Source organism: Ostrinia nubilalis, chromosome 30 (assembly GCF_963855985.1).
Source record: "Ostrinia nubilalis chromosome 30, ilOstNubi1.1, whole genome shotgun sequence".
NCBI classification, from domain to species: domain Eukaryota; kingdom Metazoa; phylum Arthropoda; class Insecta; order Lepidoptera; family Crambidae; genus Ostrinia; species Ostrinia nubilalis.
Window position 1 is genome coordinate 5,528,190 of NC_087117.1, and position 15,087 is coordinate 5,543,276.

Below are 15,087 nucleotides of genomic sequence, written 5' to 3' on the forward strand. Positions count from 1 at the left end.
TAAGAAAATAATTTTAGCAGTAAATAGAAAACAACATAAGATTACATACTTAAAACTGAATTAGAATCATAAGATTATATTAAAATAAATATCTTGTCACGTAAATAAAATAAAATATCACTAACTAATAATAAAATGGACGCAATTTCGTCATGTTGAATAAAAACCATTTACGCAGCCATACGTAAATATATTCCTCAATACTTCTTACAAGAGTGAAAAATAATGCAAGTAGTTTGTAATATTTTTTGCCATATTAATTTACCAATTACTAAGGTTGAGCCTAGAGATGACAGAATTAATTCTATTTCAGAATGTCTATTTTTTATTATAGTTTGAGATATGTAAATTATTAGCTGTGATTAAGTACTTTTACGTCTTTTAAATGTTTATTTTGTAAGAAATACACATGAGAAACTGCTTCCATCTTATTAATCGAGATAAAGAATGAATACTTACTCATTTTCTTAAGAATATACACACAATATTCACTAGAGTCAAGTATAATAAATGTATAAGCATATTTGAAATTCTACACACACATTTCATACTACTTCCTTAGTAGGTACTTTTTGGGGTAAATCATGGAATATTAGATTAGATACATTATTATATTATTATTATACTATCAAGCACAAAAACCTTAGGTGTATACTCCTACTAAGTATACCTTATTAGGTATATGTATATTCCAGAAATTTTGCTTGTGAATACTGACAACTCGAAAATTTGTTATGTTTTGTTAGGCATTTAAACAAAAACCCTATATTTTTATTTTCCTTTCGTATTTTTTGTTGAAATTTTTAATGTACTTAGAGCTGATTTTAAGACTATTCTAAACTAATTCTACTTCAAAACAATATAAATGCTTAGATAAAATTACACTCGATCATTTATTTATATTTGGTGACACACGATGAATTTCACTCTAAGATTATAAATAAAAATATTTTTTCACAAAATTATTATTACACATTATAATAAAACCTGAAATAGTCAAGATAAAGAAACTTCTCAATATACCTAATTTATAAACGAGTACAATAAAATATTCTTGCACACACTATACGCTAATTATATACAAGATAAATGAGTTATACATGTATAATAATATAAGCTCTATCATGCCATAATCATTGTCAAAAAAATATTGTTATAGATTGCGTTGGTCCTTTACCCAGAAATTGTAAAAAATCGAAAAGTGCTACAATAACACGTGGTCTAGAAATAATTTTATTGTCATTATATTATTATTTCATTTTAGCTATATAAGTCCGAAACGTCAAACAATTTGGCATTAAAAAGGTAGCCACACAAATGCATTATTGTCTACAATAAATATGGGTTTTTTATTGTATAATCACAATATATTATTAATGTATAATAGGTATATAATTATATATTAAAATATATCAAACAATATTGTCAAAGTCACGTATGCAAAATGATTCGAGTATAAATTATTCATATTAATCGTAAATAAATATAATAAAATTTACGACAGAGTACGACACGTTTTAAGATTTTTACTAGATTTTAACTGCCATTTCTGTAGATATTATTATAATCGTATATCAACAGGTAGTAAATTCCAGTCCCTAGATGTTCGCATTACCTTCACATGTCTACTACTTCGTAGCTCAAAACTATATTAATTTTGAAGCAAAGAATGTGACTTTGCGCTGGTTGAATTTTAATATTTAGACCAATCACAAGACAAAACCTATGATTGGCTGAATCGATCATTGTGTTGTATTATTAACATAATGTACAATGTGTTTTTCCATAATATATGCATTTTCAAATGTCGACTGGGTACTAAGTTTGTGGAAACAGAGAATATTTTGCAAGTTATTCTTACAAGAAAAGGAAGATATTGAATAACATTATACGTATAATATGTGGGTAAATATAGATATGTTCTGTATTATTTCATTCCTACGATACACCCTGACTAAGTGGCGATATATGTAATTTTATTGGAATCACAATATTAGTTTCTAAAAGGTTTACGTAGTGTTATGAAGATATGCAAGTAGGTATATTTGCAAATTTGCAATAGTAAAGAGATAAAAGTACTACATTAACTGTGATTCCTAATTACACAATTGTGATATTAATAAATATACTTCATGGTAGAGATGATACACACCGTGCTCGTCTCATTGCTGTTGCTGAAAGAGAGTCCGGATATTGGCTGAACATTGTTCCTTCAGCCAATATCGGGACTGTCCTAGACAACACTTCACTTTCCGTGCTAATTTCTTTGCGTCTTGGAATTAGTTACACCCATCCCCACCTCTGTCGTTGCGGGATCTCAGTGGATAGCTTTGGTCATCATGGCCTCTCCTGCGTCAAAAGTGCAGGTCGCATTCCTCGCCATGCAAGTCTTAATGACATCATACGTCGGGCCTTTACATCAATTCGTATCCCGGCAGTACTTGAACCCTTAGGTATCTGTCGAGATGATGGTAAAAGGCCCGACGGTATGACATTAATTCCCTGGTCTAAGGGTCGGGCATTGGTCTGGGATGCGACTTGCTGCGACACTCTTGCCCCCTCCCATGTGCCTTCCACGTCGAGGGCTGCAGGCGCTGCGGCTGCTTCAGCGGAATCTTTGAAAAAAAGCAAATATTCCGCTTTAGACAGCTGCTACCGTTTTGTACCTTTCGGCGTGGAAACGCTGGGACCTTGGGGCCCGGAGGCCAAAAAGCTTTTCACTGAGCTTTCCTCCCGCATCATCGAGGTCACCGGTGACCAGAAGGCCGGGTTCTACCTTGGCCAGCGTTTAAGCCTAGCGATCCAACGCGGAAACGCTGCCAGCCTTTTGGGCACCGCTAACCTCACCGACAGATCTGGGGTTAGGGATACTTTTTTAATTTAACTTTTATTTTCCTTTTTTGTAAATATTGTATTTTTTTTTTGTATATAGTATAGTTTTTAAGTTTGTAAATTACCTGTACAAATTTAGTTTGTTATTGTTTAAAAAATAATAATTTCGATGATTCCTTAATGCGATTAATTTGTATTTGTTATATTTTAATTTAGATTAGCAAATATATGAATATTTGGGCAATATCTACAGTATAATGTATTGTAAATATATAATATTAATATTATATTATAATATGTGTATAATATAATATGCTTTCCTCACTAGTTACAAGCTTCTTAAACTTATATTCTATATTGCCATAATCAATAAATATATTATAATATCGTTGAATATATTTTGGCAACACTACAGCAGGTTGTACACTCCTTAGACGTCGCTATTTATTATTATATTTGCTAAGCAAACCTCATATTTTTGTACAGCAACACCACTCCAAAGACAATAAAAAAGAAAATGACATTACGGCGGTATCCAAGATGGCGGCGGTTTTGGCGGGCTTTATTCTTCTTCCTCGTTTTGGTAGCTGACGTAGCGTACCGATGACTTGTCGCTGATGATCAAGCTCTGAAAATCATAGAATATTAATGATAAGGTGGTAGGTATTTGATCTCATTTTTAGCTGTGTGGTTTCGTCAGAGTAGAATAGGTCCACCAACACTCTTTTAGTGGATGTCGTAAGCGACTAAGAGACAAATATGTGAACATCAGGCCTCCCCAACCCGTCTGACCAGCGTGGGGAGTGTAGGCCGAATCGTCCATTGTCTCTAGTAAATTAGAGAGGGTCGTGCTCTTGCAGTGGAGACTTGATGATGAACGTACCTGTTTCTCATCCCTCGCTGGCGGTGATCTCAGCAGAAGAAGGAACGGAGCATACGCAAAGTTCAGGATTGCAATGATGACTAGCATCCATTCGAAGCCGATGCTGTTGACCAGAGCTCCAGAGAATGCAGGTCCTTAGGAAAAAAAATATTAATTTAGTAACCCTAAAAGTCTAATTTTTACACAGTATTCTGTATCTCCCTGATAGACCAAAGAAATGGCTTGATTTGATTTGAAAAATAATGCCGAGAGTTTCACCAAGAATCCTCAATCACAGAAGAACTATCTTGTCTCATAGTCGTAACACAACAATGCTGGTAACATTATTTTTATGGCGACAAACTTAAGTAAGATGTAGCCTAGCCACATGGCTTTAGGTCAAGCCTTACCAGCAATGAAACCGAACCAAAAGTTTTATTCCACTGGGAATTGAACCCAAAACCTCTGAACCAGCTCTGTTGCCGTCACACCATGGAAGATCTTAGTAGACGGGAATCGAACTAACGTCGCTTGAATCTCGAATTGGTAGTCATGCCTTTGGGCTATGGTCGACTTGTAACTCACCAACAGCATATCCCAAGCAGAACGCAGTATCACCAATGGCGTACACGGAACCGTAGACCGCTGCGTGGCGGATGTCCACGAGGAAACCTAGCTCCGGCATCATGGAGGAATCTACCATGCCGATGGCGAAGCCCAGCCCAGCGTTGGGAATGATGAGGTGCTCCAGTTTACGGGCCATGGGGATCTAGGAAGGTAAATAATATTTTATAATATAATAATAATAATAAAAGTTTATTTAACAACTTTAACATTTTACATTGCATTGTTGTACCTACATACTTTTCCTTAAAGACCCGTTTAATGCTAAGGTTGTACTGACATACGCTTCAGTTCATAAAGTAACTGAGATTTCTACGCTAGGCTAAGCCTGTCATGTAATTGTAGACAATCTAATAAAAATATAATAAAGGACGTAGCAAATAATCAACCCGGAAAGGGAACTTATCCGTATCAACTTGAGGCGGTCAGTATTCTTTGTATGAAACTTCATACTGCAACGCATAATTACCTTAGCGCTCCTGCACACGACGCCGCCACCGCGCCGCCGCCGCGCCGTCGCCTCGGCCCTACACTGTTTATACGAGCTGCGTGAAGCCCGCTGCCGCGCCGCCGCCGCGACGCCAGCGAAATTATGCTTTGATGGCGCGGTGGCGGCGCGGCGGCGGGTTTTACGCGGCTCGTATGAACAGTGTAGGGGCGCAGCGTCGGCGCGGCGGCGACGCGGTGGCGGCGTCGTGTGTAGGAGCGCTAAGGCCCTCGCCCACGTTGACTGACTTTAGTCGCATTTGCAACGCACTACAGAATTGATACAGTAGCGCGCCTGCATCGCTACAAAAAGTCGCCGTGGGCGAGGGCCCTTATCCGCAACGTAACGTAAACGCCTCGCCTCGCGATTGACAGCGCGCGAAAGGCGATGACAGCTTGCGAAAGGCGATACGGTGTTGATCCCTTTCCGAGTTGACAATAGTCTGCTATAGATGAAATACACTGAACTGTCCCACCCGTGACATTGACAGGGAGGCGCCACCGTCAATACCACAGAATAATAATAAGTACTACGTACAGAATTTTTACTTCGCGAAGGTATTTAAATAAATGTATGCTCAATGTCATTAACATATGGTGTAATTTAGCTTGTCTCAAGAGTCAAGCACCATTTTTGTATAGGGCTGACTTCGGTAAAATGATGTGACGTGAGGTGCCAAACTGCGGAAAATGGCGGAGGAAATACATGATTTAGCATGAATTATCATGAATAATATTAACTACTTATTTACCTCTCAGTGCCTTGAGGCAACTTAAAAAAATACATTCTGTGTTTTTATTATTATTTAGGCAGTAAAATACTGTACAGTATTTAGTACACCATTTTCTTTATTTTCTTCTATCATACACAAGAATACGCGTGCGTGAGTCAATATTCGCTCGTATGTGAGGCCTTGTCGAATAGTATCCTGTACCTCTAGTAGGAAAAACTTTCGAGTTCGTTTCGTTGCGTATTCAAAGTGTCATCGAAAAATTTTGTATGAAAAATTAAACAGCGCCCCCTAGGGCGGCTATAATATAGGGGGCGCTGTTTAATTTTTCATACAAAATTTTTCGATGACACTTTGAATACGCAACGAAACGAACTCGAAAGTTTTTCCTACTAGAGGTACTGTAGGTGGGCCATCGTGCGTGTTTTGTTTTCGATGTAAACTCGCGGAGATGAACAGGCCTGTCAATACCAGATCCCTGATTCCAATATTTTCCACGTTGGAAACTATAAACTTGAACGGTGGTGGCGCCCCCATGTCAATGTGTTTGGTGGGACAGTTCAGTGTAGTTTATTTATATGAGCTTTAAACAACATTCTAGTGGTTTTGACATACCAATATGAGGCAGATTCCAATGATGAGCAGTCCAGAGCAGGCGGCCAGCCAGCGGCCCATCTTGTGGCCGAGAGGTCCGAAGAGGTTGGTTCCTGGATAAATAGAATAATATTTATTTATTTGCCTTATAACAGGAGATAATTGGATTATAATAAATCATAATTATAAGTTTTTATTTCCTTGCAGTACTCTTTTGTTATTGAACAAGTACATGCTGTACATCATCATCATCTCACTCGGTCATAGGACGTCCACTGCTGAACATAGGCCTCCCCCAATGCTTTCCATGTTGCCCGGTTGGGAGCGGCCTGCGTCCAGTGCCTTCCTGCTACCTTTATGATGTCGTCGGTCCACCATGCTGTACATAATTATACATAATTTTAATTCCTCCTTTTCCCTCTGAAAATTGTCATAAAGGCGAAAAAGTCACAAACATGCGAACATCAGCCCTCCCCTACCCGTCTGGCCAACGTCGAGAGTGTAAGCCAAATCTTGCATTTGCCTGTGGCTTAAGAGAGGGTCCTGCTACTGCAATGAAGGCTAAATGACCTGATGATGACATGCCAACAGGTTGGCAGGTGAGACTGTTACTCACTTCTGACATCGACGGGCCTCCACTGTCGGCTATCCAGTTGCTTTTTTCTGGCTTAGAGAGGGTCCTGCTCCTGCAGTTGAGACTAAATAACCTGACAATAGCTTACCAATCAGATAGCAGATGCTAGCGGGCAGGAAAGCCACTCCTTGCTGCCAGCGACGAGCCTCCATGGTGTCAGCCATCCAGATGGGGAGACTGGGCTCCAGCATTGCAATGCCGACGTTGGCGAACGTGATCGCTCCTGAGGAGAAGAGGGTGAAAGTAATTAATGCAAATACTTAGGCTTTTAAAATGATCTACTACACGTTACTGTATCATCAAGGAAAGAAGAAAGTGAAAAATATTTAAACTACAATAACAACACAGCTATCAAAATAAAAAAAAATAAAAAAATGTCTCCTTATCTTTTGGGCCCTACCAGCGCTTCGAGACAAACATATGGCAAGCGCTGAGAAGAAACGCCGGAACAAACTCAGTCACAGCTAATTGCCAGGAAATATCTAACGGTAAGAAGAATAACCAAATTCAACTACATCAAATATGTGCAGACTGAACAACTGAACTATGGTTCCAGAACAGTAGAATAGGATCACCCCTACTTTTCTCGTGGATCCGGATGTCGTAAGCGACTGAGGGATAAAAATGCGAACATCAGGCCTCCCCAAGCAGTTTGGCCAGGTATAATGAGGAGTGTACACCAAATCCACTATTTGCTTTTGCTTAATGCCCACCTCTGTAGTGAAGTAGTAAGACTACTTGACTCAGACCCAGAGGTCCCGGGCTCGATTCCCAGCCTGTTCATCATTTTCCATCAGGTAAGAATGCAGAATAAAAGCTTCCTCTATAAAAATTATGAAAAACTCAAGTCTTACCAGCAGCGACGAGGATGTAAGGGTCGCAGACCAGCTCCTTCAGAGACGGCGGGTCCGACTCTTGGCGGACCACACCCGGCTGCAAGATCATCAGTTGAAGCACTGGGGAGAAGACAAACATCATTAAGTTATAAGCTGAATACCTAATATTTATTTTCGTGTCAAATTTTTGTCCCTTGTGCATAGGCAGGGGTGATTCATAGACTACGATAGGCTATAGTCTGGTCTGTGAGCACACTCACTGCGGGCGCCCGTCGCACAGTCGCGACAGCAATATAATTACGCGCGAGCGATAAGGATGGGTAGCTTGGGGTCATTGGACAAAATTCTACGTGCTCACAGACAGGGCTTTAGTCAAAGAAGAAGTAGTTAGAGAGAAATATTTGGAACACAATTTTTGACTTCGTATCTTTGTTTGGACTAGTTAAGACTAGGTAAAAATATCAAAATTCCCTGTTCGTAGCCCTTGAGCCAGCGTGGAAAGGAGAGTTTTTCAAAATAATAAACCTTGATGGTTGGTTGCTTGTAGCTTAATCAGCTTTTTTTTTTGCTAATAGTGGTCATGTCTTTAGAACGGATAGTTTCCGAGATTGAAGCGAAAAACCTATTAAAGGGACGTTGAAATCCCTTTTTAAATTCATCATCATTAACATTATCATTTCAGCCATAGGACGTCCACTGCTGAACATAGGCCTCCCCCATTTCCATGTTGATCGATTGGTAGCGGCCTGCGTCCAGCGCTTCCCTGCTACCTTTATGATGTCATCGGTCCACCTTCTGGGTGGACGTCCCACGCTGCGTTTTCCGGTACGCGGCCTCCACTCCAGAACCTTGCTGCCCCATCAACCGTCAGTTCTGCGTACTATGTGCCCTGCCCATAGCCACTTCAGCTTGTTAATCCGTCGGGCTATGTCAGCGACTTTAGTTCGTTTACGGATCTCCTCATTTCTGATTCGATCTCGAAAAGAAACACCGAGCATAGCTTTTTAAATTACTTACATCCATCTCCCAAAGCTAGAGCCGACAGCATCAAAAACGGTGCAGTTTTGCCAACGAACTCGTACATCAGGCCTCCGAATGGGGGGCCGATGAGCACCCCCAACGCCAGACCTCCGAGAGCTATCCCCATCGCGTTGCCACGCTCCTGTGGATGCAAGAGTTTATAGTTAGGTCACGTCATGGATTTCGTTTTAAACCTTGAGAAAAATAATTCCTTAAGTTAGAATTGAATTCATGTTCAAGTACCAAAAAGTATCTTGAGAAGTAGGCGAAACTAAACCACTGTCAAGATTAACTAAATGTATATCTTAAGAACATTGTCCCAGACTACTTCAGTACGATAAAAACTTAACCACCGCGAGTTAAAAAAAAAGTAAAACGCCATCTAGCGGTAAGCAGTTTGTATCTGTGCGCGTATGTCATACTGGCGTATAGAACCAATACAATGAACTGTCCCACACGTGACATTGACAGGGGGGCGCCACCGTCAATACCGGATCGCTGGTTCCGATTTTTGCCATGTTGGAAGCTATAAAGTTAAACGATGGTGGCGCCCCCCTGTCAATGAGTTTGGTGAGGACAGTTCAGTGTATCATCTATAGGATAGTTCGGCGTATAGGATTTGGGGGTGAATTATACATAGGTGCACCATCATAGTTTTAACAGTCGCCTTGCAAACTAAAGGTCAAGATTCTAGTCCCCTCTGATAGATTTTCACAATGAAAAATTACCGAGGCAATAAATATTTTCCAACTACTTAAAAATCCTGTTTGTGAAGGACAATCCTGGACTCACCTTATCATCAGGGTATCTTTCAGCCAGCATTCCCATGCCAGACACGGAGGAGCAGGAGGAACCAATGCCTTGGAGAGCTCTGGCCACGAATAGAACACCATAGGAACGGCCAAAGGCGAAGACTGTGGAAAAACAGCTGATTTTAGTAAAAACTTCAAATTCTTAGCGACCAGACACTTGAGACACTATCAACGGGACTATTCCCATCTCTTGTTCCCACCGCTGCAACTCCTGTGTAGCCAGGATCTACAGCTTGACCGCCAATAAAACCCAACCAGTGAAGGTCAAGTTTGTCCCGGGGGAAAATTTAACTCACAGACCCGCAACAACGGCGAAATTCTTTAGTGGTCCAGACAAAAGACATCAATGTTCTGGCAATGATATTCCAAATCCCAAAAAAAATTTCACCCTCAATATAATAGAAATAACTAGCTAGTTTCTGGAGTGCAGGCCAGGTTGCAGGAAGCCACTGAATGCAGGTCGCTGCTAACCGGTCAATTTGAAAGTCATTGGGGGAGGCCTATGCCTATATCCAGTCGTGGACGTCCTGTGGCTGAAATAATTAATAACTAATAATCTTGTGTGATGTCGGCAGACTTACTCAAGGTAGACAGGAACATCAGGATGAAACCGGTGAACATGGGGATGCTGTAGCCGATTCTGAAAAGAACGGATGGTTTTAACTTACAAATACTTAAATATGGTCAAGAGGTACAACGAGCTGAAAGTACCATGCTAAAGAGGTACGACGAGTTAGAGCAACCAATGGTTAAGAGGTACAACGAGTTTTGTTAGTTAGTCGGGAATTAAGTTATAAATTCAGATACAGATGTTGCAACCACATTTGAGACATTCTTCTCAAACATTGCGTCCGAAACAACTAAAGCATTGAATTCATCGCCAATTCTTGCAGAGTCTCTCTTAAAATCTAATGTCACCGAGTGCCAGTCTCTACTCCAGTTCAGGCATATAGATTGTAATACAGTAATTAAAACCTTCAGAGAATTGAATATGAAAAAAACCGAGGACCTTTGGGGAATCTCTGTCAGTATTATTGGGACAATTATTGACACCATAGCTCCTCACCTTGCATTCATTTTTAACACATGCATTGATCAAGGTTGCTTTCCTAGTTTAATGAAATTAGGTAAAATAATCCCATTGTTTAAGGCTGGTGATAAATGTGACCCCTCTAATTTTCGGCCGATTTCTATTTTACCAGTACTTAGCAAAATTTTTGAGAAAATTATATTTCATCAAATTCTTTCTCATTTTATTTTCAACAAATTACTTCACAATAAACAATTTGGTTTTACCAAAGGTAGAAGTACTACTGACGCTGGAGTAGCACTACTGAAACACGTCTTTGATGCTTGGGAGAGTAAAAAAGACGCTGTTGGTATTTTTTGTGACCTTTCAAAAGCGTTTGATTGTGTAGACCACCAAACCTTACTAAAAAAATTGCGACATTATGGTGTTTCGGATGAGGCACTTGATCTGTTGAACTCGTATCTCACAGGCAGAAAGCAAAAAGTTTGTATTAATGGAACTGAGTCTTCTGGAGCACCTCTTACCATGGGTGTGCCACAGGGATCGATATTGGGACCTTTGCTATTTCTTATTTATATTAATGACCTTCCCTACTTTGTAAAAGATCTATGTGATATTGTGTTATTTGCTGATGACACATCTCACATTTTCAAAGTTGATAGAGGTAAAGTAAACCTTGATGATATAAATGACACACTCTCACAGGTTTTGCATTGGTTTACTGTTAACAACTTATTGTTAAATGCAAACAAAACTAAGTGCATTAAATTTACCTTACCTAATGTGAGGCAGGTTCCCACACAATTGATGGTGAAGAATGAACCATTAAATAGCATAAGTTCCACAACATTCTTGGGAATCACTTTAGACTCTAAACTTCAGTGGGGTCCTCATATTGAAACCTTGTCAGCAAGGCTCAGTTCAGCTGCTTTTGCAGTGAGAAAGATAAGGCAATTAACTGACATTGAAACGGCAAGGCTAGTTTATTTTAGCTATTTTCATAGTATAATGTCATACGGCATATTGTTGTGGGGCTCAGCTGCGGACATTGAAACTGTTTTCGTTCTGCAGAAGAGAGCAGTGCGGGCCATTTATAACCTTGGACCCCGATTTTCCTTGAGAGAATTCTTTAAGGAGATTAATATACTGACAGTAGCTTCACAGTTCATTTATGAAAGCCTTTTATATGTTCGCAAAAATATAGAGCAATTTACTAGAAAGAGTGATTTACACAAGTTCAATACAAGAAACAAAAATAAACTTGCCGTTCCAAATTTCAGACTGCACAAGATTGGTAATTCATTTATGGGGAAATGTATTAAACTTTTCAATAAATTACCACAAACTGTTGTAGAATTGCCCATTCATAAATTTAAAGCACATATCAAAAGCACCTTAATGAAAAAGGGCTACTATAAAGTTGATGATTATATAAAGGATAAAAATGTTTGGAATGTTTAACTACCTAGCTCGCATTAATACTTATGACTATAATTTGTATATTTTAAAGACTGTAAAACCTTGAAAAGGAGGCTGACAATAGTGACTGAGTTTCTTGCGCTGCTTCTTCTCAGCACTGGCCCATTTATTGTCCCGAAGCAGTGGTAGGGTTAATATTGGAACGTGTAAAAGCGCTTTTTTAAAGCCTATTTGCAAAAATAAATGAATTTTATGAATTTATTTTAATTTTACTTAAATATAAAAAAAAATAAAAAAAAAAATCAAAAATCAAAAAATATTTATTACCCTTCACAATTTAGGTACACAAAACAAAGAAACTAAGCCAAGGATTTCTAACCTAAAATGCGAGGGACTGGTGCCTGAAATAGGTTTTAAAAGAGAAACCTGTGCTACGGGTCACCAGGCCTCACCCCCGGAACGAATGGCGTTATATAAGGTAATAACATAGACGTGCATGCATTAAACTTACATATTAATAGCTTAACAGAGAAGACTGAAGTGTGAATGTGTGTGTCGTGTGTATGATGAGTGTGAGCGTATAGGTTGTGTGTGTACAGAAGAAGGTGAGTGTGCGAATGAATGCGAAGGTGTTTATCTATCTATCTATCTACAGGGTGTTGATTTCAATACTCGCCATATTTATTTAGGTGATATATTATGACTTACATAAACGCATTATCCACCAAAAAATAAATTACAAACGAAAGTGGAATTTTTAGCGAATATTTTCCGTGCAACATCAACTGTACTATGGCTCGCAATAATGCAATACGTTTACTGTGGCACGGGCACCCATCGAGCTACGCGGATCGCTCGCTTATCATGTTGGATAGTCTACTGAAGGATACGTAAAGTTAGTAGTGTAAATAGGTATTTTTCTTTGACTAACTAAAGTTAAAGTTCGTTTTAAATTAGTTTGCTGTTTCCTATGTGTGTGTGAGTGTATTGGAGCGCTTTCCGCCACTACCTACCGCGACGGCGGGAGTATTTTCTACACAAAATTACCAGATTATTCACTTCCTACATTAAAAAGGAATGTCCTTTAAGTTTAGAGCTAGGTACTTACCGATGCGACTTCAGATGCGTTTCCACGTGCCCTCCCGTAACAGTAAACCATGTTTACGTATCTACTCACGAGCACTGTACGTATGGTTAGGCATATTCCTAACACTCACTCACTATTACCACACTCACTATCACACGTTCACACACTAACTACTCAAAACCGCACGAGAAAACAATCAAAAATCGCAAATTTGCAATTAGAAAAGCACATTCGATGACCGAAGATCTTTGTTAACTAAAGATCCGTCCTATTATAATTAATGCTCTTATAGCAAGCTTCCAAAATACTCAAATGTAAATGATTTGTAGTAGCTCAATCGTTATTATTAAAACGATAAGAATATCAATACATTTTGATAGTTATTTCGTGTAAGTAATGAAATTAAGTTAATTAAGTTCATTTAAAATAATCACGAACATGATGATGAATTATTTTATGTAAGTTATGAAGAATGGAAGTTTAACCTGAACCTAACTAACAGCCTAACAGTCGTTCAGGGAATTTAAATTAAACGCCGATAGAAATTAAATTACGTTATTATTTTAAAATATTTTTTTACAGAGATAGAACACGGTAACGGTAGTAAGAAGTTTATGTACTTGAAAACATTTATCAAGCAGAGAGGAAGAGAAAAGTTGATGTTACAAGGCAAGAAATAAAGAAATAGCGATAGAGTACTAGGAATTCTAAATACGAGCTAGATTTCGCGGAGCGTGCGCGCAGCCTCTCGACGTGGGAAGCAAAATCGGACTGATGAAAGATGAATGGAGAAAATCGATGATCCACGATTGAGCGCCGATGACGCCCGAAACACGAAGATGAGCGAAGTGCGAGCCCGATATCCGTGCGGCGGTCGGTATTATTGTATTTAAATGAAAGAAGTGCTAAATGATAGAAATTTTGTTTAGATACTGAAATCAATCGAGTTTAAAAACAAAATCTTGTCTTGTTCTTGTAAGTTAAGTTTTATTTTAATAATTACTATCGTAAAGACGTAAAAGTTATTAAGGTAGAGAGCTAGAAATGTAAGGAATAACGAACCTGTATGAAAGCACAGAATAAGTAATAGTAATGAAAGAGCATTATTGTCATCTGTTTACAGTACTTTTGAATGATAAGTAGGTACAAGCTTATCACACACATAAAAGCATGGTTTAATAGAAAAAAATTTAGGTTCTGTAAAAATTTTTATTTTGCGGAAGGAAGCAAATTCGTGTAAAAGGTTTTTTTATTAAAGACCTACTTAATTAATTAGTTTTTAGAACAAAAAATAAACTCGTAACGTGATAAGGTGTAAGTAACTAATTTACTCATTACATTTTTAGGGTAGATTTGGATTAAGCTCCGTCCAGTAGTCGTCGTTGAACTCACAGCTGATTGTGGCTGATAGTTGACTGACTCATGGGCGAGCGCGGGTAGTGGGGCGTGGGACGGGGGGCGCAGCGCTTGCCCGGGTCACCGGGTGAGCGCCGCGCGCCGTTTGCGTTGGGGGACTATTCTGCACTGTAGTGGTCGATTATGGAAATCGTAGATATTTAAAATATAATTTAAAAAAAAATTGAAGTCAGTTTTTTTGCTGATTCGTGATCAGAATAAGCTACTTAATCAACTCCCTAAATATGGCGGGTATTGAAATCAACACCCTGTATACAGGGTGTTAGGTAAATGGGTATATGAGCCGACACTAGCCCATGTTAACATGGTCATATAAATGGTATGGTGAAGTCAGAAAATTGATATCTTCATTTTAATTATTTTAATTTTCATACAAATCGGATTTTATAAAATTTATTTTGTATGAAAATTAAAAAAATATTAAATGATGATATCAAATTTCTGACTTCACCATACCATTTATATGACCATGTTAACATGGGCTAGTGTCGGCTCATATACCCATTTACCTAACACCCTGTATAAATAAAAATGAATTGATGTTCGTTAGTCTGATTAAAACTCGAGAACGGCTAGGCCGATTGAGCTGATTTTGGTTTTAAAAAGTTTGTCGTAGTCCAGGGTAGGTCTAAACGGTGAGCAAATAAGGAAAAATTGCGATGGCTTAAGGTAAGTGCCCCCTACTTCGGTATATTAAGGCTCTT

The 15,087-nt window shown here is 38.7% G+C and overlaps 1 protein-coding gene across 1 annotated transcript in view; it reads right to left on the minus strand.

The window, feature by feature from the left end:
* Window positions 1–3,183: 3,183 nt before the first annotated feature.
* LOC135086097 (synaptic vesicular amine transporter) overlaps window positions 3,184–15,087 on the minus strand; it is a 48,772-nt gene continuing 36,868 nt past the window's right edge. Inside the window, exons 5-13 of the mRNA XM_063980864.1 lie at window positions 10,013–10,071; window positions 9,412–9,533; window positions 8,617–8,761; window positions 7,618–7,719; window positions 6,852–6,986; window positions 6,151–6,242; window positions 4,280–4,463; window positions 3,716–3,849; window positions 3,184–3,460 (exon numbers count right to left, since the gene is read on the minus strand). Of these exons, the coding sequence (XP_063836934.1) occupies window positions 3,395–3,460; window positions 3,716–3,849; window positions 4,280–4,463; window positions 6,151–6,242; window positions 6,852–6,986; window positions 7,618–7,719; window positions 8,617–8,761; window positions 9,412–9,533; window positions 10,013–10,071 (1,039 nt within the window). The 3' untranslated portion in view covers window positions 3,184–3,394. The remainder of the gene's footprint in view (window positions 3,461–3,715; window positions 3,850–4,279; window positions 4,464–6,150; window positions 6,243–6,851; window positions 6,987–7,617; window positions 7,720–8,616; window positions 8,762–9,411; window positions 9,534–10,012; window positions 10,072–15,087) is intronic.